Source organism: Phodopus roborovskii, unplaced genomic scaffold (genome assembly GCF_943737965.1).
Source record: "Phodopus roborovskii unplaced genomic scaffold, PHOROB, whole genome shotgun sequence".
NCBI classification, from domain to species: Eukaryota; Metazoa; Chordata; class Mammalia; order Rodentia; family Cricetidae; genus Phodopus; species Phodopus roborovskii.
In genome coordinates this window covers 11,264,444-11,288,513 of record NW_026126407.1, presented here as the reverse complement: position 1 = coordinate 11,288,513, position 24,070 = coordinate 11,264,444, and the positions used below count along the sequence as shown (strand labels likewise).

The window sequence follows — 24,070 nt, the reverse complement described above, 5'->3', positions numbered from 1 at the left end:
TCTGAACCCTTTTAGGGATCCAGATAGACAGACTCCCGTCCAAAGCCCTGCTGCTCTTCGTCAGTCCTAGCACACTAGGGCCTCGAGCACCCGCCGGTCGGCTGCTCAGAGTCTGGCGGGACGCCGGGGTCCAGCGCGGCAAGTAGGCGAAGCTCGGCAATGTCTGCATCTTTCCACGAGGGGGCAGACGAGCCTCGCTTCGCCTCTATGTCTCTGGCTGGAGATGTGCTCAGACCAGAGAGCTGGATGCGTTCAACCTTCTGCTGCCTTCTCTTTGCAGCACCTTTGTCTCTTGGTGGAACACTATGTAGAAGACAGTAGAGTCTCCGAAGGAAACTCAGGCTGGAGCTTCTGTGGAATTGGCCTTGGAATGTGGGGAGTGGTTGGGACAAGGAGTGGGATCTTGTACCTGTGAACATAGTGTTTTCTTTTCTAATTAGATAGACACTGCTATCCAGATGTCTGTAGATGTGAATTTTAGTGAACATTATATGTACGTTTGAGTGGAGTAAACAAAGAGAGGACAGAGAAGGGAGGAAGAACCCGGGAACCTTACTTTAACTACTCCATCCAGGAGATAGGCAGGGACCACACCCTTAGTTTTGTTTTGGGGAGCCTTGTGGTAGGAGGACAAAGTTCATTTGAAGAAGAGGGGCCAGAGCTGAACGGAGGTGCAAAGCAGGTGCTCTTTGATTGTGGGGTCAGGAGCATGTGCAGTTGAGCAAGAATGACTGAGCATTGGCCATGGAGCTGCACAACTAGGCCTGAGGCCTCTCCTGTTCTAGGCATTGTTTGTTTGTTGTTTTGAGCAGACATACAATCAGCAGACCAGCAGAGAACTGGGGTTAGCCTAAGGGTCAGGATGAAGACATGTATTCCCTTTGTCAGGATTATTTTGGTTTCCATCCAATTTTTACCTTCAATTTTGAGGTGAAAACATGTAGGGCTACTTTTGATATCAGGGTGGAGTTAGGTATGTGGTCAGTTTTGGGGTGCTACTTGCCATAACATGTTGTCATAGTCTACTGGGCCTGTTTTTTAGTCTCAAGATCTAATAGCAAAGTTGGAAGTGTGGGGCTGGTTGTAAAGGTTCTTGGAGGGAGCAGGTCTAATGATCATGACTTTAAGACAGTCCATCTTGTTATTTTGGTCTACTGGGAGAGCCTTCTGAGTGCTCAGTGTTTCAAGCTTTAGATGAGATTGTTTAGGGACATAAAATTCAGTTTGGAGCTTTTAGGAGGCAACATTATTTTGAGTTGGAGGCAGAGCAGGAAGCTAGGGTCAAGTTTGGAGGCTTTTTTAGTTGAGGACTTGTGGGGGGGGCAGTTTTATATTTGAATCTTGTGGAAACTCCTTTTGAGGGAAGGATATTCCTGTGTATATGTTTAGGTATGAAACTCTCCCAGAGGACAGACTATGAGGAGCACCCCCCAGGATAGTTTGGGGGTGTTCAGTTTTGGGGTGTTTTGTCACTGGTCACATTTGGTGAAATGGAGATTGAGTTGGAAGTTCACCTATTCTAGAACACATTTCTGGTTTTAGGTTATCTTTTGCTGATAGCCCTCTCTTACCGCAGATTCCAGAAAGTTCTATTTTAGTGAACCCCCAAATAAGCTGGGGATTTGAAGGGAGAAGCCTGGAAAAAGTAGTTCATCATAGACGTATTAGTATATGGCTTATTGAGCTGAGGGGAAAAGGTGGCTTCACACTCTGAACCCCGATTTCTTATGGAAGAAAACAAATCTGGAGGAAAATGGGGTGTCTCTTGTTAAAGTGGGTGCTTCTGACCAATGCAGTGCTGCTGAAACTGGCAAGGAGGGGCTGTAGTGGGCTACAAGGAGGTGATTTTTGCACCCTTATTTTTAGGATAAAAACTCCAAACAGAAAGCAGAGGACTAGGAATGAGGGTGAACTGAGGGGGGAGGGGTTCCTAACGGCAGCAGGAGCTAGAGGGTAAACCAGGCCAGATATTCCCGCCTAGGTCCCTGTTCTCTTCGGCTCTCCTCCCCTCTCTCCCTCCCACCGCCCACCCCCCCAACCCAAGGAAAAAAAAAACTGCCTGTGCAATAGCAATGGCAGATTCCAGTCCTCCAGGCTTTCCTAAACCACCACCGAGACCAGCCGGGGGGAGGGGAGGGGAGGGGAGGATCGGGCTTCCCTGCTTCCTTGAGACAGGGGCAATGAGCTTGACCTCTTGGCCCCTAGCCCTCTAAAGAGTGTCCCCTGGTCTGGAAGCCAGGTGTCCTGGACCCTAGCCCCCAAGCGGGGGGGCCTGGAGAAACGGGGAGGAGGAAGGAGGGAGTGACTTCCAAAATTGGCATCGGGACAGAGCAGGGCTGGCGGGAGGCAGGAGAAAGACAGAATTTTCCTGAAAAAACGGGGGTACCTAAGGGCCCCAAATTTGGGTAGCTAGTCCAGGGCCGTCTTCCCAACACCCTAGATTTTTTGGGGATTTTTTGGGGGCCCCGGGACCCCTCTAGATGGGGTGAGGAATGTAGTGTTGGGGGAATCTGACTGGGGCATTGCAGCTGCCTCTCCCGCCGAGTTGGAGACGGATGGGCTGGGACGGGTTTTGGGGGGGGTGTCCCCAGTTCTGACTGGGAGTGGAGGAACCCCTCCAGAGCTTTCTTGTGGGGGTCCCCCTCCCCAAGGCACTCCCCAGTCCTTGAGCCAGCTGAAAGGAAGGAGGCCAGCGATGCGACTGGGGCGGCTTTTTTCTCCTGCACCCCAAATGTGAGGGATGCACCCCCAAATTTGCTCCTTTCAAAATAGGGGACCAGGATCTCAGGGGAGAGTAGCTGAGGTAAGTGGGGAGGAAAGTGTCCCCTGTTTTCAGGAGAGACGTGGCGGTTGGGGGGGAGGTTTGGAGGTGCGTGCTGGGGTGGGGTTGTGCTCTGGAACTCTTAGAGTTGGGGGGATGACCAGAGAACCTTTCTCTTGTACCCCTAAGATGTATCCCCTCAGATTGGAACCAAAGTCGGAGACTTGAGAGCCCCCCAATGTTCCCAGACATTAGGATAGTGTTTGATTTTCTTACCCCCACAAAAGCTTTGCTGAGATGGGAGCTGGGGGCAGCAGTTGTTTGGGGGGTTCTGGAGGGTGTAAGGAGCAGAAGGCCTTGGCAAGGTTTGATAGAGGATGGCAGTAGTCTTGGACAGGGTCTGACATCCTCAGGGGCCCTACAAAGACTGCTTACACACACCATCTTAGCTCTTTTGCTTGCTAAGAGTTTTGGGGGGTGTGTCGGAAGCTTGGAGGTGGTGAAGGGTGGGATGCGAGATGGGAAGATTAATATTTGAGTATTATAGAGTTTTTTGTTTTTAGTTTCCAGGAGAAACTTTTGCCTTCTGGGAGGTTCTTTTTAAAATCAGGTCTTGGACAGGAGGAAAAGGCTAAGGGAAGGCCTAGGGTTGGGGGTGGGGAGAGACATGTTTGTCTTTGCTTAAACGTGGCTCTCAGGGGTGGGCCTGCCTGCCTGGCCTGGAGAATGGGCTAATGAGTGTTGCTGTGGGGGTGGGGCGTGGGTCTTGGGGGCCCATGGGGAATGGGAGCAGCACCTGGGGTTGAATACTTTGGCCCTTAGGTTCAGATGGGCCTCTTCCTGGGCTCTGCTGCTCCCCTTTCTCCCTGGCCTCCATTTCCTGCCTTTGGCCTCCATCTTGTGGCAGGCCCAGGGCCCATGGTGACTTCCGGCCCCCCTCTCTCAACCGTGTTCCAGCCCCACCACCTCTGGACTGCCAACTCCCAACCCTGCTGTCCTTGGCCCTGTCTCTTTTAGCATTTCTCTTGGGTTCTGACCTAGAGAGGGAGGGATGGACACAGGAAGCCTTAGGTCCTTGCCTTTGTCGGGAGGCAGTTTGTTGGTCTTCCCTAGTCATTCCCTGCTTCCTCAGGGTCTACCCTAAGGATTCCCAGAGCTGGATTCCTATAGAGGTGAAGAATGTTCCAAGCTTGTCACACTGAACTCATCTCCCAGGGTCCTGCGCTGTTGTGTTCCAATCTTTTTGGGGCTCATGCTTGCCATTCACACCTTCTCCATCGCCTCACGGTTGGTGGGGGTCTTCAAGGCACTGTCTTGTGCTGTCTTCCTCTCAACCCATCCAAAGTCCTGCTCCCGCCCCAGCAGCACACTGTGGTTTGTACGGCACTGTGGCCACGTCCAAACCACACTGTGGTGTTAGAGCGAGGGTGGGGGAGGCACCGCTGAGGCCTGGCCCTGGGCAGCCACCCTGGAGAAGCAGCATCTGGGGTATGGTGAAGGAGCTCTGACAAGGTGGGGCAGGACAGTATGGAACACTGGAAAGAGCCCTCTAAAATCCCCAGGTAGTCTTTGTCAGCAAGCCTGGAGTAAGTTCTGGTCCCACAGAACAAAGTAGAGCCTTTGTTGCCCACACCCAGCTCTCCTGGCTCTAGCAGCACAGAAATATTGGCACTGGGAAGTGAGTCTGCCAATACTGGCTGTGCTGCTCCAGGCAGGGTGGTGAGAGCTACTGAAAAGGGGCCAGGCCCCCGAGAGCTAAGGAGAGAGGAGGGAGCAGCAGCTGGCAGCACCATGCTGAGAGAAATTTTTTATTATAATTTTCTGTATAAAAATGTCCATCGGAAGGAGGTCAGAGGGTATGGGCACATGTTTATCAGGAACAAGATGGACAGCTCCGGTGGCTTTCTGACCCTCTCTCATGCAGTCCTTGCTTAGAGTTCCAGGTGATCCACAGGTCCACGGTGAACAGTGAGGGTCAGAGGCAGAAGGCTCAGCAGGAGAGTAGAGGAGCATCAGCAGAGGTCGAGAGAAGGCCAGAGTCCAGGGTCAGGCTGTCTGGAACAGGAAGTAAAATGCATCGAGATGGAGCAAGCACGGAGTAAGTTTCCAAAAAAACCTTCACCTCCTCAAACATCATATTCCTAACTGACCCAACCCCCTACACTGAGTATCTTCAGTCTGAAGCCCTTGCACGAGAAAGGGGCTTCTGCTGGGACCCTCCCCTACCATCCAGGTGAGTACTTCTTCCCCACCCCAGCCAGTGAGGGAGGAGGAGGACTCCTACCCTGGTCAAAGTTGAGTTTCTTGGCTGGAGGAGTTTCTCCTAGCCCTTCAACATCCACCAGGTCACTGTTGGCGTCGGAGTCGTTCAGAGCACTGAGGGTCACATCTGGGAGGGGGCATAGGCTAGGTTCTAGGTTTCCTGACTGCTCTCCCTCGGCCCAGTTTCCCAAAGCTTCATGCTCTACACAGCCCTCTACCCGATGTGGAATTATCACTGAGCACACAAGCGTTATCTGTCCTTTGACCCAGGCCCAATTCTCTCACTGAACCTCAGATAGGACCTTTAACCCCTACCCTAGGCAGCAACTCCACAGCCCTCACCAGCCTTCTGTTTCTTTAGGGGAGGACCCCCAGCTTCAGGGACACTGGAGCTGCTGGGTGGAGGGGCAGTTGGAGGGGAGAGGACCCCAGACGTCATCTTCTTGAGCCCTTTCTTGGGTGACTCAGTTGGAAGAGGGACACCAGAGTCTTCATAAACTTTTCGCTTGACAGTGGCCTTTATCTGAGCCCTGAAGATAAGAGAAAGCAGATTAGGGAGATCATCACCAGAGAAGCTGAGGGAAGGGGGAAGGGGGGAATAATGGGCCACTCTGAAGGACTCCTAGTTCCTTCATAAATATCCAGATCAAGGCCCTAATACATGTGTAATAAGGGTCCCCCTACCCTCAGCAGCTTTGTACCTGCTTAGGGCTAGTGGGTTATGGAGACCGGAGTGCCCAAACAGAGCAGCCAAAAAGGCCCTTGCCACGAACCTTAGCAGAGATGTCTGGGTGTGTAGGGCCACCAGGTATGTATTGGTGATATAAAGGTAAACTGAGACTTTTTCATAGATGCTGACCAGCTAAGTAGTGCAGAATGCATCCCTGGGAATGCTAGTCTCAAAGGATTTATATAGATAGCTAGGGAATCCTCATCATCAAATATACCCATTGAGTATCTGGGCACCTGAAAGTAAAATTCTCTGGAGGTCCTAATTACCATCACATTTCCTGAACTTCCAATCAATTGCCACAATTATATTCTTTTAGCCTTCAAGGAAAGGCTAACAAAAGTAGCAACAAAGTAGGAAAGATGCTGAGCTGGGGGTTCTGAGGAAGAACAATGGGTAAGGAGAAGAAAGTTGCCCACCCCTCCCTTTCTCTGCCAACCACCCTCCCTCACACTGTCCGTTCCTTGATGACACAGCTGATGTGATTAAGATCGTCCCCAAATCGCTTCACAGCAGCCCTCAGCATCTCTATCTCCGTCTCCGTCCACTTGGCACTGTCGGAAGGGGAGAAGGGTGATAGCAAAAATGGAAGGAGGAGTGTGTGGAGCCAGCCCACAGGCTATTCCGTCCACAGTCAAGCAGCCTCTTCCCTCTAGTCTCTGGGGCACCTTTCAAAGATTCAGAAAGAGGACCTCCTTAAGAAAGCCCTGGGGACAAACCGCTAGCCACATGAAATTGCATCCAGAGCCACTTCAAAACATCTCTCTTCATCATGTAACAGCTGCTATAAACAACCCACGGAAACCAATGCAACAAGTAGGGGCCTTGCAAACAGAACCCTCGAAAGATGTGTCTAAGGGATTACATACAGTTTAGGGTGGGTGAGAGACAGTATGTCGGTTTGCAGCGGGGGGATTGTGGACCTGGTAGTATCTTCACCTGTCATTCACTAATTCAACAGTGATTAACAACTACACTGAGCTGGGCCAGGCACAGAGGAATTAATGTGTCTCCCTGCTCTAGCGAGGGTCGTGTCGGTGACTGAGTTCAAGCGCCCGCTCTCGGCTTCCAGGTCCTAGGCTGGTCTCACGTACCCGGCAGGGGAAGAGTCCGATACTGGATGCAGCTGCATAGTCAGCTCCCCGAGCTTCGTGAAGGCGGCGCCGGCCGCAGAGAAGATCTCTCCAACCTGGGGGCGGAGCAGCATTACGGGGGGCCGGCAGCGCGCCGTCCCACCCCAGCCTCGGATCCGCCCGCCCCCCGCCCAGCGCGCACCAGCCGGGAACCAGGCAGGGGGCCCACCCTCCCGTGGCCGCCAGGGAGCGCAGTCCGCGAGGGAGGTCGAACCTTGGTGGACGCTGACGTCATGGCCCCGCGCACCTCCTCACGGAGACGCTCTGCCGCCACCACCACGCGAGCTGGAAACCACGGAGAGCCGGGCAGCCGGCCGCTCTGGCTCCCGCGCAGGAAGTCCCGCCCTCCTTGCCGCCGATTGGCCGAAACTCGACCTCTCCCCAGTCACTCAGGTCACCTCGCCGCGCGGAGGAAGACGAGATGGAAGACGTCGCCCCACTTCCGGCTGGCTTCATTCCACTTCCGTCGAAGGGTCGGGATTCCTCGTTGAGGCTACACTCAGTCTTGCAAGCCCAGGCCCGCCCTCTCCCCGAAAGCAGAGACACCGAGCTTAGGAGAACCGCTTCTTTTTATTGTAGCTCAGGACAGGGCGGGGTCAGCCCCGGTCCCCTCCAGGGGCTGGGCAGCAGAATTTGCAGGGCCAGGGATACGGTCTCGCTGGGTAACTCGGTCCCGGAGGACGCCAGACGGGTGGGACAGACTGAGGCTGAGGAGTCTTTAAATAGAGGAGTGGGGTGGGGAGGGAGGGAGGGCTGCGCTCTAGCGCACCATGTATTCCTTCCGCTTATTGAGCCGAACTTGGCAGAAGGAGAAGCCTCCGAGGAGGAGGTAGAGGCCCGCGGCGATGAAACAGTTGTAGCTGACTTGCTCGTACAGGCTGTATATGTTCTGAGGGCCGTTCCTGGAAGCAGGGAAACGTCAATCACTCAGAGCATCCATACGCACGGGCTGTGCACCAGACACCACGCTAAACGCTTTGACTTCTATTAGTCTTCCTGACGGTCTATCATGGGATCCACTTTTGAGGAGGTGGAATGAGGCGCGGGGAGGCAAAATGTTGGAAGAGGCCTCACCTAAGAATGGTGGGTTTGGGGTGGCCACGGAAGTCCAGTTTGCAAAACTGCCCCTAAGTGCATTTTTAGTTCCTGGGGATTGAAACTAGGACCTTGCGTGTTAAACACTCGTTTGCCACTGAACTACTTTATAGAGAGCCACTCTCTTCTTGCAGCCCCCCAACCTAGGGCCATAAACGTTCAGCCTTCAGCAGTGTCCTCCACATAGTTCTGAGCCTAGACCCTGCTACTTCTCATTTGCATCCAGATTCGCCTAAGTACCCGACCACTTACTCAAAGTCTTTCTCTGTGAAGGGAACGTCCTCAATTAATACAGCAGAGTGGACATTGAAAAATATCCCGAGCATTATCTGGAAGAACAAGGAATAGGTAGGTTGTCAAATTCTGGCACCTTACCTGTTGGTTGCTCCCTAAGCTCCTCCCATTTCTAGTGTTGGCCCAGCACCTGCCCCTTAGATAACCAGAAAGGGCTAGGAGCAGAGTGGTTGTAGCTGGATTCGGACTCAAGCCATCTGGAATAGGGCGTGAGGTAGGACACTGGGAAGAGTGGCTGGATACAAGGAGGTGGGTATAGCAAACAGCTCTCCAAGACGCGTCATTATCATGGGACTAGGCGGAAGAGATGAGGGAAACCCAACACTTCATATTTTTGAGAGTGAAGGCCGGTAGAACCTCAGCTACCATTTTCGGGAGCAAGCACACTTCTTCCTCGCCTCCTTTCCACTTAAGCATGTCACGGGGGCCTAGCTCTGGCTTACCCTGAGGGGTCAGCAAATTTACCAGCGCTGGTTTCCATCCCCGGGGTTCTGCTCCATCACCCTTTCGCTCTAGTTCCCAATGTTTCGATCTAAGTTCCGTCCCATTTTCCAGAAGCTAGCTAGCCAGACCCTACTTCCAAAGGCCTGGGGGTCCCTGGCCTCCCAACCCTTCAACTCCGGAGCCCCTCGGGCCCGCTCCGATTCTCGTGGGGCAGCCCCCTCACCAACATGATCACTCCCCAGGCGCTGAGGACGATGCCACAGGCGGCCAGCTTAGGCCCACAGCACAGGAGCGACGCCATGGAGCAGGAAGGGAGGGAAGAAGGGAGGAAGCTCTAGAGACTGAGCGAGGAAAAGAAGCGGCGAGAGGAACTCCTGGAGACGCCGGGAACCCGAGAGCTGGATTTGGGGACTTGCGCGGAGCCCAGCGACGGGGGGCGTGGCCTTAGGCGCGGACCACTCTGAGGGGGCGGCTGGAAGAGAGCGCTACGCCACAGGGTGGACCAAGGCTTGGACAAGGATGCGCTGTCAGAACTCGAAGCGGTATCTCTGTAAATTCTCCTTGACCCAGATGGTGGGGACGTGAGTGCTGTAGGAACTAGGGGCCTAATGGCTCTTCCTCTTCCACTACCCCCCATCTTGGAATGGAAGGAGCAGGCAGACATCTCACGTGACAGACTTGGCAGGTCACGTGATCAGGAACTAGCCTGACCCTGGCGTCTGGAAAGAGTCTAACAGGAATGAGCCCCTGCTGAGTTGAGTAATGGTCTGTCCTGTTAGTTCGGGAAGCTGGGGGTCGTCTTCACCGCCCCCCCACATACACACATGCCTTTGTCTCTGGTGGTCTTCTGTGATGGGGGAAACGGTAAGGAGACGGTGAGATTACTCGGCATCCTGGTCTATCGCCTCTATCCTGGTGTCCCTTTTGAAAGATGTTTTGGCACTTTGAGAGTCCTTTTTGGAAGAGCCCCTTCCTGAGGCTGAGCATCCTGCTTGGAGGACCGTTTTTAAATAGTTGCAGACTTCTTGACCCTGGAAATGCTACACTTGAAATAAAGCGTCGTTCTAAATACCACGTTCAGGAAAAATATGGGTCTAAAAAAGCAGATTCATTGGACTCATTATGAAAGGCAAGTGGACTTGCTAAGAGTCGGGGAGAAAGGAGTAAGTACACAAAAAAAGTCGCTGTTGCTTCTGTCTCCACTAAAAAAGCTGTACTTTAAGACAGGACAGAAGATGGGTCTTGGTCACTGTTCCAGTGCTGTGAGGAGACACCATGACCAAGACAGCTCATAGAAAGCATTGAATTGGAGCTCGCTTACAGTTTCAGAGGTTGACCATTATCATCATGGTGGGAACACAGCAGCACATACGGCATGGCCAGGAGCAGAGCTCCATCCTAATCAGTATCGGGGAGGACAGGGCTGACGGGGTCTGGCATGGGCTTTTGAAACCAGAGCCCACCCCCAGTGACTTGACTTCCTCAGGCAGGGACAGACCTCTCCTAATCCTGTAACCCTTTCAAACAGTTCCACTCTCTGTTGACCAAACATTCAAATATATGAACCTATAGGGCTATTCTCATTCATACCGCCACAAAATGTAAAAATAATAGGCCTTCCTCTCCAAAACAAATTTGGAAATATTCACTAGCGAGAAACATATTTATAGTAATTATTTGGGGTAGGTAGATATGTTTAAAGAACACCCCTTCCTCTCCAGGGCTGGGGTTCAAGCTCAGCACCAGGGAGGAAGAAAAATTTTGCACTGAGATTGGTGTCCCCATACTACTAATGACAATAGCCACAGGACAGTTTTGAGAATACATTTTAATCCCAAAACCCCAGAAGCAAACAGAGGAACACTGTCATGCTCTAGAATCTTGAGGCATTTTGTTTATTTTGTGGATATTAGTATCAAAATAATTGTGAAGGAGAAATTTGAGAAGCGCACAGGGACCACTGGGTGTCAAGTAGGCTGGGAAAGTGGGCTGGAAACAAGAATTTCCGCCCCTTTTGTTTGTGACTGTTAGGGAAGAAGCTATTTGGGAAAATGTCTTTTATTTGGAGCCAGTAACACCACGGAGGGACATTCAGGGTATGTGTTCGAATTGGAGAAGCCGGGATGGAGGGGAAATTGTCAAGGAAGAGAATCAGGATTTTACAAGTTGGCCACCAACCTGGCAATGGCGAATTAGCTGAAGTAATTGATGTCACCCAGAAATACCATTTTCCTCTCTGCAATCCTGGCTCTTAGATGTTTTGAAACTGGAATTTTGGGGCTGAGGCTTTTGTGAGATTAGACCAAATCTAATCTGAAATTGTTCATGACCCTCAAGCAAAGTACTCTTATTTTCATTTGCTTGCCTGATTTTCTTTGTTTTTGTTTTTTTGAGACAGGGTTTCTCTGTGTAACAGCTCTGGCTGTTCTGGAACTTAATCTGTAGAGATCTGCCTGCCTCTGCCTCCCAAACACTGGGATTAAAGGTGAGTGCCACCACTGCCTGGCTTTGTTTTTGTTTTTAAATGGCAGAAGAAGAAAAAAAAAAAAAAAAAAAGCCAAAATACTATCCTGTGACATTTGACATTTACATCTCAGTGTCTATACATAAAGTTTTATTGGAACATAGTCACACTCACAATGTCGGTAGTTGCTTTAATGGCACATCGAGAGAGCTAAGTAATGTGGCAGAAAGTGTATGACCGACAAAGACTAAACCATTCCTCTTTACAGCAGAACATTTATGTGCCCTGTGGTGCTGGTGTGGAGGGTTTAGTCTGGAGAGGAATTTGAGTCTTAGCAGCGACATAAGGAGGCACAGACTCAAGAGAGCAGTAGCTCTAGAGCTCCTGGGTGCCAGCACCTCTGGCTCAGATGGTGATGCTGTTCTCTATGCGGCTGGGCTTGAGGTATTCGTAGGGCAGGTCAAGTTGCTCATTGCGGGCTGTAATCTCTCTTTCCAAATTTTCCAAATCTGCTTGAAATCGGCTCAGCACAGTTTTGGTCCTGGGGTCTGAGAAATACTTTTCTTTGTGTTGTCCTAGAGGTACCTGAGATGGAAAGGATCATTCAGGTTCCAGCCCGAAGACACCCAGCCCCTTACATGATACTACCCCCCCCCCACTGTTACTTCCTTCTTGTTGATCCTCACTCACCATGTCCGGCTGGAGACGACCCAGATGCCATGTGATGGTCATTTGAAGACAGGACTTCTGAATATCAGGTAGTGACCCCATCACCATCTCCATTGTCACATCGTCCTTGTTGGTGGGTGGGGGCATCCTCATTGTGCATGGAGCATTAGGTACCCAACAAAACCAGTCCAGCTGGGGGAGGAAACTGTAGCTCTAGAACCCAAGTATTCCAATTTGGATCCCCACCTCACCCTTGGATGTCCTGAGGTGCAGACACTTGCTTTCTGGGTCCCGAGCTCTCCATACCTGGCCCTGGTTGATGGCAGCATGCTGGGAAGTGCATGTGAAGACACACATGGTAAGAAAATGGCAGAGCTCAGCCCGGGTCTGGAGGGAGACAGGGAAACCTGGCCAGGGAAAAAGCAGAATAAGAGGGGGAGAAACCAAAGATAGTCTGTATTTTAGAGCAGATGTGTGGTTTCTTATTCATATAGATATATTTGTATCAGATATAACTTACAATACTGGCCTAATTACTTATATCCTGGTTATTTTAGACCAGAGGTTCTCAACCTGTGGGTCTTGACCCACACAGGGGTCCCATATCAGATGTCCTGCATATCAGATACTTACGTTGTGATTTATGACAGTAGTAAAATTACAGTTCTGGAGTAGCAACAAAATAATCTTATGGTTGGGGGTTACTACGACATGAGGAACTGCATTAAAGGGTTGTAGCATTAGAAAGGTTGAGAACCACTGCATTAGACCAGTTGCCTAACCTCTCCACATTCCAGTTTTTTTCATCTGCACAGTGGATGTAGTGCAGTAATCCCAGCTCAGAGGCAAGAGGCTTGTGAGTTCCTGGCCAGCCCAGCCTACATATACAGTTTCAGGCAAGCCTGCATCACTGTCTGAATTACACAGTATGATCCTATCTTAAAACAACAACAACAACAAAGCATCAAAACCATCTGTTTTTTAGATAGTGCTCAACAAATGATAGATACTGTTATTGTAGAAGGATTAGGAGCTGGGCAATCAGTTATCCCTGGTTGGTTAAGAATTAAAGATTCTTCTTCCTATTTCTAGACAGAATTATAGTCTCTTAGTCACACAATGGAGAATATGACAAGTACTGAGCTGAGCCTAGTGGCACAGGTCTGAAACCCCAGCACTTAGGAGGCTGAGGCAGGAAGAGCATGACTTCAAGGCGAGCTTTCACTACATAGTAAGTTTGAGGCCCAGCTAGGCCAAATCACCAGGTGTGAAAAAAAGCCAAGTCCTGAGTTAACCCCATGCCAGTTATTTACAGTATGTGTGGGAGCTTTGAGTTGAGCTGGTACATACATAATTACACTTGTCATCTAGATAAGAAGATAAAAGGCCAGAGAGATTAAATGTTTCTCAAGATTGTCTAGTAGCGGGGGGAAAACAGAGGCTGACTTTGAACTCGGGTTCCTAACTGCTATTCTATTAACCTTTTTAATTTTAGCATATTTTCTCTGAGTCCAACAAGAAAATCAGGCAAAAATGGGCTCTGTGAGTTGAGAGAGATTAGAGAGAGGAGGGACTGAGAAGCTATTTGTGGAGGTTAAAGTTGTGGTATGGAATGAATGTTTGTGTATCCTCCCCCAAGTTAATATTCTGAAATTATTTTCCAGTGAGATGGTATTTGGGCATGAAGAGTCTTTGGAAGGTTATAATGTCATGATGTTGGAGCTCTCACGAGTGATGGCAGTGTCCTTATGGGACAGGACGGCTATCTAGTTTGTCCTCTGACTGCCATGTGGTACCATGAAAGTTATTTGTGTCACTAGGAAGAGCGCCCACCAGAACCCAAACATGGCTGGCACTCTGGCCTCAGACTTTAAGCCTCCAGAATGGTGAGAAATAAACTTATGCTGTTTAAGCCACACTGGCTGTTTCACTTCATTATTTCAATCCAGACAAAGACACTGAGTATTTATTATAAATTTCAAGATGTAGATACTGCTTGAGGAGATGGCGTTTTTGGACACGTGAAGCCAAAGGATCAAGACAGAGAGACACTAGAGAAAGCTTGGTAGGCAATAGTAGGGGTGGTGGACCCCTTGCTTCTTCAAGGGGAGGCTTTCTCCAGGGCGCAGGTGCTTGCTGCATGTAGGATCTTGCCATGGTGGTCCTGCTGTGCCACGAAGCAGCAGTGGATGGGATTCAAGGTGGTCGGAAGTACGGAGGGCCAGTGACTGAAAGAACCCTCAGAGCCAGAGAGGAGGAGGCCTTGTGTTTAAGAAGCCCAGGAAAGGCTAGTTCTTTCAGGAGTTGAGAGAGGAGGGTGGAGGTTGGCTGGAGTAATGGCTGCACCCTGACTGGTGGTAGAGGAGCTGGAAACTGAGGACCAGATCAACCAAAAAACAAAAAACCCTGAGCCCCAAGGATCGGGACATTGAACTCAGATTGGCGCTATGGCATGCAGATAGTGTTGAGGTGGTATCCAGAAATGACATTGTGCAGCATGCCAGAACCCTCTGTGTGTGGACAGTTAGCAGGCAGGAAGGAAAGGGATAGCCATGGTGAGACATGATGTGCTTTGGTGGAAAATTTTTTCCCATTTATGTCTCCAGGTAGAAAAATAGGGAACCATGAGTGTAGAACCCCATAAGCCCCAGCAGGGACTGGGTGGAAATCACTGGTTGTGGTTCTTCTGTAGCTGAGAATCTGAGTAGGAGTTGGTGGTCAGGGCCTCCTTAGGAGGACAACCTGGGTATATGGGATGGTTTTAGGGGTTTGGAGACACGGAGGATGTTTTCATGAATGGAAGGGCAGATGTGACTAGGGAGTTCTGTCCCAGAGGTCTGGGGATGGGTGCCTGTCACTGGGACAGATCTTACCTCTGTCCTGGGCATGGCACAGGCCCACCTCAGTGATCTCCCAACACCAGGCCTGCAGCTCTTCGTCTCCCCTCACAATATCATCACTCTGGTAGAAGAGGTGGACCATCCCCTCCACGTACCTGCCCGGAGAAGGAACCTGAGCTGAGAGCAGAGGCTCCAACCTCTGCACCTGTTTCTGGGGCCGCCTCTCAGCTGGCTCTCACTGTGCTTGGGTTGGAACCTTCAAGATTTGTGTTTTGAAGTTTTAATTTTCATTTAAGAATTCAAGTAATTAATTTATTGCAGCATTAGGGATCAAGGTGAAGGCTTTGTTCATGCTAAGCAAGCATCCTGTGGTTGATTTACACCCCAGGGCTCAGATAAATTGAGGTAAGGAAAAGTGATAAAAACTAGTGATCCTACACATCTACACATGGCTGCTATTCACTCCTGACAGAACCCTGGTTCTCCAGATCCCCCAGCCTCTGCTCATCTGTGTCCTGCCCCTACCCTAGTCTCTGTTTTTAAACCTGACAACTGACCCCACCTGTTCCTTACTTCTCTCCCTGGGGAGATACTTTTTGCCCCATTATCTCCCACTCACCTGGCAGTGACTTCCCAGAGCCGCAAAGCATCCTGAGCATAGAAGGCACTTGGGATTCTCAGCAGGCCTCGGTTAGCCAGGTCATCAGGGGGACAGAGGGAGCAGTAAGTCAGCTGAGCCAGTGCCCGAGTGAGCAACTGAACATGGCCCCCTCCACCTGTGCTCACTACCTGGAACAAGAAAGTTGACAAGTCTGGATGGATGGAAGCAGGGGCAGAGCCAAGGGCTGTATGGAGCTCAGGCATGCCGTTTTCAGATTTAAAGTCATGTATATGAATGGACAGGACTCATGGGTTAAGGCTTGAGATTTTCACGGAAGTCGGTCTGTTATCCCCATGTGTTCAGACTAGTGGAAGCTGGGAGATTAGGGCACCACATCCCTCTTACCTGATCAAATATTCCCCCATCTGAGATGAGCTGGGTCCGGCTTCGTGTGTTGATTTCCATAGTGTAACGGATGTGGGGAACTAGGAGCTGGGGGTGGGGATTAAGAGGGGCTGTATTGAGACCATCCTTGTAGGACCTGACACCAAGTGTAATGCTGCTACCTTGACAGGCTGTACTCTTACTTTTCTGATCGCTCCTTCACATTCTCTCAATTCACCAGCAGTTATCCTCTAGAGCCATGGTGACTAGGATTTCAACCTACACCTCACCACTGTGATACTTAGCCAAGTTCATTCCTACTTGATATGCAATATTCCCATCTGCCAACAGGGGGCAATAATAGGCTCTTATCTGAGAAAGCTGTAACCTGTGAGACTATGTAGATAAAGTGTTTACATGAAGGATCTCTTCCACCTTGACGGTGTTTTTTAGGGGTTCATTGCCTTTTTATTTTCTTACATTCTATCCTTTATATCCCCTAAGCTTAAATTAGCCTGTATATGCGTTATCAAAACAGCACCTGCATTCTTTGGTTATTTGATGTTGGGTTTCTTTAGGAGAGGCTGTGGGGAGGGTATATGAAGCTATCTGCTTACAGAGTAGAGGTGTCAGCATCCATTCTGTTCCCCAGCCTTGATGGTACTGTTGGGTCTCCTCTCCCCTTTTCCTTGGGTGTTGTAAAAATCTACATCATTCTCATACATTCTTTTTGTCTTCTTTTTTTTTTTTTTAACAAGTTGATATTCACATTTTGTCTAATTTTGGTATTTATCTGAATTGCTTATTCTAAACACAGGAATAGCTCAAGTGACTTCTTTGATTATGACACATCAAAGCAGCCCACATAGTCTGAGATTCACACAAGATTCTGAATGTCATAGAACGCCCCAAATCACATAAGGAAAGATGCCTGGAAGCAACTCTGAACAAAAAATTGCAAGAACTTTTTAGATAGCATCCAGTATGTGTCATATTGACACAGTTGATGTCACGTATCCTCTAACAATCCTAACAGACCTCCTGTAATAATTTTAAAATGTGCACATCTAGGCTGGAGATGTAGCTTGGTTGACAAGATGCTTGGGTAGCCTATTCAAAGCCCCCAGGTTCAATTTCCAGCACTCCATACACTGGGTGTGGTGGTGCATGCCTATCCAAGCATGTGAAGTGGACCAAGGAGAATCAGAGAAGCTCAAGGAAGTCTTTGGTTATAGAGAGTTTGAGGGCAGCCTTGGTTGTAGGAGACCCCTGTCTCAAAAGCAAAACAAAACAAACAAGTGGACATTTGGAAAATATCAAGGTCAGATGTAGGATTTAGACCCTGACTATCGAAGTCCAGATTCTGCACAGAAGTGGCCCTTGGGACATCGGCACATTGAGTGCTACTGTGTGTCCGGTGATACACAGAAGCTTGCCAGGTTGCCACAGGATGTAGTTGCTAGAGTGGATGGAGTCAGGAGGAGTCTGAGCCAGAAGGGAAAATTTCAAGTGTGAACATAGGCTTTAGCTATACACACCGAGTAGGCGATGCAGTTGCATAAATAAAAACCAAGATACTATTAATCAGCCTGTGTTACCCAAGGGGGTAATTCCAAAGGGGTCACAGCTAGCCATATTGGCTATGTTTGGGCAGTCAGAAGCACCCAGCTGGAGGGATTTAATTGTTCTCCTTACTGTGTTCCTCACTTAAATACTCAGACAACACTTTATACATCATGTCTCTAAAACAGACAGCTCATTTTGCCCTTACCCTAGCCCAACTATCACCTGCTTTTATACACTTGCACCATTTTTATGATGGCTGGCATATTCTCTATATGTGAAATGTTATCAAGATTTTTCAACCCTTTTTATCCTCGTTATATGATTTTATTTGCGTGTATGTGTGTCCTGGTGCCCATGTGGAGGTCAGAGAACAACTTTTGGAAGTTGGTTCCCCTCTGTCTTCCCATCCTTACACTACTGGGGCTACAGATGAGCCACCATGCTTGGATTTGCATGGGTGTTGGGGATCCAAACCCAGGTCCTCATGCTTGAGTGGCAAGCATTTTAGCCACTCTCCAAGCCCCTAGTTGGTTCTTAGCCACTTGCCTTCTAAGGAAGGAGTAACACTCCCTGCACCCTGAACTGACAACGTCTCAGCTCTATTGTAAGCCCACTGGGACACAGTCAGATAAATGTTTGAGAATTTGAAATATCCCTTATAAGAGTCCTGAAGAGGTGTTAAATGACTCATCTTGACTAAAATAAGTTCCAAGGTGTTGACATAGTGTTCTGTCCCTCACTCTCTTTCACTCAGAGATTGCTGTGAAGATTTTGCCATTGTATCTACCTCCTTTGAGTTGTGGAGGATGGACTTCAAGGGCTTGCTGGCCAGCCAGTTTAGCCAAATGGTGATCTCAGGTCTAGTCAGATGTTTCCAAACATCTCATTTGGGTTCTAAGGGAGTCAGGACAGAGGGTAGAGTCTGTACCTTGAAGATAGGGTGCAGTCCTGGGAGGCACCTCATGGTGGCAACAGCAATGACTTCAGCCACCAGATGAGTGTTCAGCAGATGGAATTGGAGCTCCTGCAGTTGGAAATCTGAACTTCTGACCCAGATCTTAGCCAAGAGCCAGGCAAGTGGAGGATCTGAGGGCAGGAACAATGTTGGAGCTGGGGAGCTGGGACTAGGAGGCTGAATCTGAGAGAGATAGAAATTGACTATGAACGGAACTCCCCTGTGTATAACATGGTAACAGTGCCCAGGGAAACTGACGACTAAGCAAAAACTGACGACTAAGCAAAAACGGTTTCCTACCAGCAGCTTACACTTAAGTAGAAGGAATGAGAAACCTATCACCCTGCTTTCCTAGCTATAGTGCCACAATGGGCAGACTGAATGCAGGAGAGATGGGAAGCAGGGGTCCAGAAAGGAGGTCCTAGTGGTGGTGTGGGGAAAATGTGCTGGGACTCAGAAATCAGGCGATGGAATAGAGAGCAAAAGCTGCTTGAATGTGAGCCAGGTGTGGTGGTATTCCTCTTTAATTTCTGCACTCACAAAGCAGAGGCAGGTGGATCTCTTGTGGTTTCAAGGCCAGCCTGGTTTACACGGTGAGTTCCAGGCCAGCCAACTACATAGTGAGACTCTGTCTTAAAGAACAAGGAAAAAAGAACAAAGATAGAGGTGTAAGATTACTGACAGTGCTGGCCAATGACTGATGGGAGTGTAGGTGAAGAGTCAAGCAACAATAGACATATAGAGCAGAGGACACTGAGAGATATAATAGTGGTTCTCAGCGTGTCCTCAGCTACTTAATCTCATTAACTTGAAACTTGGAAAGAAAGATCCACCTCAGGTACACTGAACCACGAAGGCTGGGGGTGGGACTTAACAATCCCCCTCAGGGCCTGTGCATGCTAGGAGAGTGCCTTCATGGAGCTACCCAGAAACCTGTGTTTGTAACAAATACTTGAAGTGATTCAGAAGCACACTAATATTTGAGAACTGCTGGTAATAGGATGAGAACTCAAGAGGCCATTTCTTTTTTTGTTTGTTTGAAGATCTTACTATGTAGCTCAGGCTGGCCCGAAACTTGTCATTTGTCCTTGGAGATATCTTGAACTCATGATCCTTCTGTCTCCAAAGTATTGGGATTATGGGTATGTACCACCACACCCAGCTGCTGCTGTGACTCATGAACAAACCCTTCCATTTGGGTGAGTTGGGGGGACTAGGCAATGAAATGAAGGTAGCTCTCAGACGAGATGGAGCCCAGGAGCCAAGTACCTAGAAACTAGGTTTCTGGGTGCAGAGGTTTAAGTGACAGAGAACAATGTTAGGAATGAGGTGCTTAGGGAACCTTACCTGGATAACTATGGGTAGCAGCTTCCCACTGGGATCCATCCTCAGCATGACAAGAGGGGCAGCCAGGTACTGCTGTTCTCCTCGGATCACATTGGCTGGAATGCCATCCAGCAGGATAAAGTCAACTTCAAACAGGGAGCCATTCTGGAAAAAGGAATGCATCTGTTGTTAGAGTTTAAAGTTCACACATAGAGGGGCCAAGAAAAAGAGGAGACATTTGAAGACATTGTTTCCAGCTCTTTGTCATTGCCATCCCATCAGTCCTAGAGTTCTATTGACAGAGCTACAGTATCTGGTTGGTCCAGTTCCTCTAAACTTAAAGTGAAACAATAACAACAAGCAACAGCATCCCAAACCACAAGCCACCTGATGAGGACAGATGTCTTGCATGGGGATTTCTGTAGCAGATCTGGGCTCAGAATAGTCCTGCTCAATCCAGCTTGTAGCACAAGCACCATCAACCTGACTCTGTGTCCAGATGGCCAATCCCTTGTCCTATCCCCCTTGTCTTCTCTCTAGCCTTGGATCCCATCAGCTCAGCAACACCTCTTCTGCTCTATAAGAATCTCACCCACTCTGAGGAATATTCCGGAGAGCTTGCTGAATTGCCGTTGCCACTGAACACAGTGTGCATAGGTGTATCCTCCTGGTGACCACTTTATCTTTCCCAAACTCAGCTCTCTAAAATTTTCCAGAACACCTCCTGAACTTCCTCATTCCGCAGCACAGGCATTGCCCTTCCCCTGCCAAGATCACTGAGAACCAGAAAAGTGACAGCAGCAAGAGTGCCATTACTCCTTCTAATGTCTCTAGATCCAGCCTATGCCCTGAGGATCTACCTCTTTCCTCCTTGTAGCTTTCACATGACATCGCCACTTTGCAGATATTTTTTTTTTCCTAGAAAAATGCACGCACCAAGGGGTGCCTCCTTTCCTGTCACTTGCAACCTCAACCTCACTAGGTCTTACACACTAGTAATGAGAGAACAGTGCCAGGCAGGAGGAAAGTACCTGAAGTTCTCTGTCCATCTGGGCTTGGAGCTCCTCTGTTCCAGGTGGCAGTACCAGCCTGGAGGGCAGAGAGGTACATCGTCTCAACAGCATGGGGTTGGCACCATTAAGAAACTGGTAGCCAAAAAGTTCATCATCCTGCCAGCAACGGCGAACCTTCTCTGTGGTGTAGGGGTTAGGCACAGAAAGGAGATTTACTGTTTCTGTTCTTCACATTTGACCTTGGAGATTTCTGACTATCCTATGCTCAGCCATTTTTATTTTTTGTCATTTTTGAGGTGTAGTATATCTTAATTTGGCAAGGAGCTAAGGGAATCATGCATTGTATTAAAAGGGGACCTCTGGGAGGTGATGGAGATCAGGGGAAGCCACTGACCAGCCAAGGCACTCTTCTGGCCCCAGAAGATCTGATCAAAGTCTTCCAGACGGTTCCAGCTTCTTAGGAGGGTGTAAACACGTTTGAGATGCATTTCCAGGACCCTAGGACAGGTGTTAAGACATGATCCCATTATCTGACCCTTATCTCCTCACTGTACACCACCTGGGTCTTCCAGCTCCCATACCATGAGCTTTAACCATTTTCTTACCCGGCCTTCAGTGTCCATTCGAAGTCCAGCCTCTTCTCCTCATGGAATCTCATATTCAGAGGTAGGTCATCTTTACAGTCTGCTGCTATTGTCTGAGGTAAGCCTTCCTTCCAGGTGGCCCAGCTAGAAGTTGGGGATAACACTTCAGGGAGTGTTGAGGTAAGGGATGGGTGTGGGGCAGGAAGAGGTGGGGGAGGTTGGGAGGTCTAGGGTAGACTGTCACCGGTAGGTCTGTTTTCTTTCCTTCAGTTCATTTTCTCGGTACTTCTGGAAGACATCCAAGGCATTGTCACCTGCCAGGCGGGCTGGGGAAAGTTAGAATTAGCTATACTTCACATCTGATTTTGAGCAGTCTTCCACTGTCCCATGCTGCCTTTTTGTAGCCAGTTGATGTTTTCTTCTGGGCTCCATTGTTTTTAATCTCTCCCTGGCTTTGCCTCACTTGACTGATCCCTGGACATTCATCTGGCTCTTGCCTGTGCTCACAGTTTCACTGACTTCAGCCCACATCTTCCTTCCAGACCAGATATCTGCCATATGTCTTATTCCCAAAGCCCTTAATCTCTTACCTGAACTTATTTCACCAATGTCTAAAGTTGGAGGGAAATCACCCTAATTAAGGTGATAAAATCTTGGTCACTGACACCACACCTATCTGTTGCTGCCTGTTGCTCTGGCTAATCTCACGCCCTGGACATCTGTACACCTTCGCCCTTCCTTTCATTGCCTGGTTCCACTTTCTTGAGTCGATCACCACTCTGCAGTTTCTGACTTGTCCCCGTTGTCACCTCGATTAGATCCACCTTTCCCATCATGTTTCCACCCTTACGACCCCAGCTTTCCTTCGTCTCTATACATCTCTTTCTCTTGGTTGCCATGGCAAATATTTGAAGTTTTGTAGCTTTTGTGCATGCCCTCTCCTGCCAGGTGGTCCTCACTACTCCAATCAAACCAGTTGCCTGTCATCCCTTAGTAACTGGTAACTGTTAATGTAGGCCATCACCTGTTCGGTGAGCCCTTCAAATGTCCCTGCCCTAACTTGTTCTGAATTACAGAACTCGTCCTGTTGTTCTTTGCTTCTGTTTGTGTCCATGCTCTGTGACCTACTTCCTATTTAGGAAAACAGGGTCTCCAGATCGATTGTTTCCCACTTTAATTCATTTGCAAAATCACTTATTCTGGGAAACACGGGGGAATTCATAATTTCTTTCCACTTCCTCATTTGCATCCTGTAAACTCACTGTACCAGTGTCTGCCCACCCTTTCTTGAGGTTCCTTTAGCCCTACCCCTGCCCCCCATCACCTCCAGCGCTCCCCTTTCGCCCACTCCTGCAGGGTGAGATGCTGCCTGCTCACCTGTACCCTCCGGCAGGCACAGTACTCCCTCTCCCTGCAGCCAGCGGTAGCAGGGGAACACTGTCTCTGCGCTTGTTAGGGGCCCCTGAACCGTGATGAGATTGCAGAACCAGGCATCGTCCACCACCATGTGCTGTTTGTGCAGTTTCACAAACTGCAGTGGCCCCAAGTCCTCGGGAATATCGAAGTCAAATTCCTCCTCCTGTGGGGACCAGATCTGACAGACTTAATACCAGGAATTGGGAGAAGCCTTTCGGAAACGGAGCCGCCCTTTGTGGAGCCTCAGTTTACCGCAGCGAGCTGTCAAAGAACACACCTCGCTCTCGCTCTCGCTCTCCCTTCCTCCCTCCCTCCCTCTTTCACCCCTAACCTGTCTGGTGGGTCTGTGTCCCGTTTCTGTGGGAAGACCAGAGACTACAGAGCGCTGACCAGAGATCTGAGCTGATGATGGAGCATCGTCATCACCTGTTGCTCACTCTGTTGCCTGAGCTCCCACCACACTGGAGCTCCCGGCAGCTTCGTGACTGACCCCAAGTGCTGAATTTACGTGGGCTCTGGAGCTATTTATGCCTGGGTCAGGGCCCGGGAAAGACCACCAGCCCAGGCCACTTGACCTCACTCCCGGCGTCCCACCGCAGAACTCCATTGCGGTCGTGCTGTCACAGCCCCTAGCTAGCCTCCTGTCCCTTGCCACGCCCACGCCCAGCCCGGACACTGGGGGGCTTTTGCCCGCTAACCTTGCCCCGCGCGGGCCTCAGTTGCAGCTCCAGTTTCGCCTCCCGATGCGCCCCAACCAGCCACAGCCGCACTTGGTTGAGGGATCCCGAGAAGAGCCAGGCTCCAGTGACCACACGGACGCGGTAGCGGCCCATGGCGCCCTTTGGCTCTCCGGCCAAGTGAAGAAGCTCAATTCGAAGACCGCCCAGGGCCACCGTCGCCTCAGGGCCAGTCCCAAGGCTTTAAAAGATGGATCTATGTCCCCGCCCTCTCTACTTCTAGGCACGCCTCCCAAGTCCCCGCCCCAGACTAGCCTGAACCTGCTAGTCTAGCAGGCTTTCGGGAAGGGCTGTGCCATTGGGTTAGCTATGCTGTGAGAGAAACTAAAGGTGCCCTGGAAGTGTGTGTGTGTGTGTGTGTGTGTGTGTGTGTGTGTGTGTAGTGGGGGGAGGCTTAGAGCTAGATATGACAGAGGACACTATAGACCAGTGGTTCTCAACCTTCCTAACGTTGTGACCCTTTGACACAGTTCCTCATGTTGTGGTGACCCACAACCATAAAATTACTTTTGTTGTTACTTCATAACCGTAAGTTTGCTACTGTTGTGAACTGTAATGTAAATATTTTGTTTTCCAATGGTCTTAGGCAAACCCTGTGAAAGAGTCTTCAAAGGGGGTCACGAACCATAAGTTGAGAACCATTGCTCTAGACTTACAGTGGATTCCCTAGGGCAGGAGCATCCAGGCTGGTGCTAAAAGGGCCTTCCCAAAGCCTCTGGGTCTTTAGGAGAACTTGCAGAGGGGAAAGTCTCTTTTCTGGGCTGAGACCAGAGAATGCTTCTAGAAGGTGAACCTG

At 49.7% G+C, this 24,070-nt stretch overlaps 3 protein-coding genes across 6 annotated transcripts; all 3 read right to left on the bottom strand.

Annotated features, from left to right (window-relative positions):
• Window positions 1–4,542: 4,542 nt before the first annotated feature.
• Window positions 4,543–7,291, bottom strand: CUNH17orf49 (chromosome unknown C17orf49 homolog). 4 transcript variants are annotated; one of them, XM_051180196.1, is made up of 6 exons: window positions 7,101–7,291; window positions 6,848–6,942; window positions 6,206–6,307; window positions 5,366–5,553; window positions 5,046–5,150; window positions 4,543–4,816 (listed from the first exon to the last, which is right to left on the bottom strand). In XM_051180196.1, exons 1-6 carry the CDS (start codon window positions 7,119–7,121, stop codon window positions 4,752–4,754), a joined length of 576 nt encoding a protein of 191 aa, XP_051036153.1. In that variant the 5' UTR covers window positions 7,122–7,291; the 3' UTR covers window positions 4,543–4,751. The 4 variants fall into 4 exon arrangements, with proteins under 4 accessions (XP_051036153.1, XP_051036154.1, XP_051036156.1 ...); XM_051180197.1 differs by having other exon boundaries at window positions 4,543–4,812; XM_051180199.1 differs by lacking the exon at window positions 5,046–5,150.
• Window positions 7,292–7,437: 146 nt separating this feature from the next.
• On the bottom strand, window positions 7,438–9,068 carry Rnasek (ribonuclease K). Its single transcript, XM_051180203.1, has 3 exons — window positions 8,943–9,068; window positions 8,234–8,310; window positions 7,438–7,788 (listed from the first exon to the last, which is right to left on the bottom strand). The coding sequence occupies exons 1-3, from the start codon at window positions 9,018–9,020 to the stop codon at window positions 7,647–7,649; spliced, it is 297 nt and encodes a 98-aa protein (XP_051036160.1). The 5' UTR covers window positions 9,021–9,068; the 3' UTR covers window positions 7,438–7,646.
• Window positions 9,069–11,312: 2,244 nt separating this feature from the next.
• On the bottom strand, window positions 11,313–23,414 carry Alox12 (arachidonate 12-lipoxygenase, 12S type). The gene is made up of 14 exons (XM_051180175.1): window positions 23,236–23,414; window positions 22,499–22,700; window positions 21,366–21,447; window positions 21,143–21,265; window positions 20,932–21,035; window positions 20,556–20,716; window positions 19,546–19,689; window positions 18,172–18,381; window positions 15,699–15,785; window positions 15,312–15,481; window positions 14,726–14,847; window positions 12,159–12,259; window positions 11,874–12,044; window positions 11,313–11,768 (listed from the first exon to the last, which is right to left on the bottom strand). The coding sequence occupies exons 1-14, from the start codon at window positions 23,368–23,370 to the stop codon at window positions 11,589–11,591; spliced, it is 1,992 nt and encodes a 663-aa protein (XP_051036132.1). The 5' UTR covers window positions 23,371–23,414; the 3' UTR covers window positions 11,313–11,588.
• Window positions 23,415–24,070: the final 656 nt, after the last annotated feature.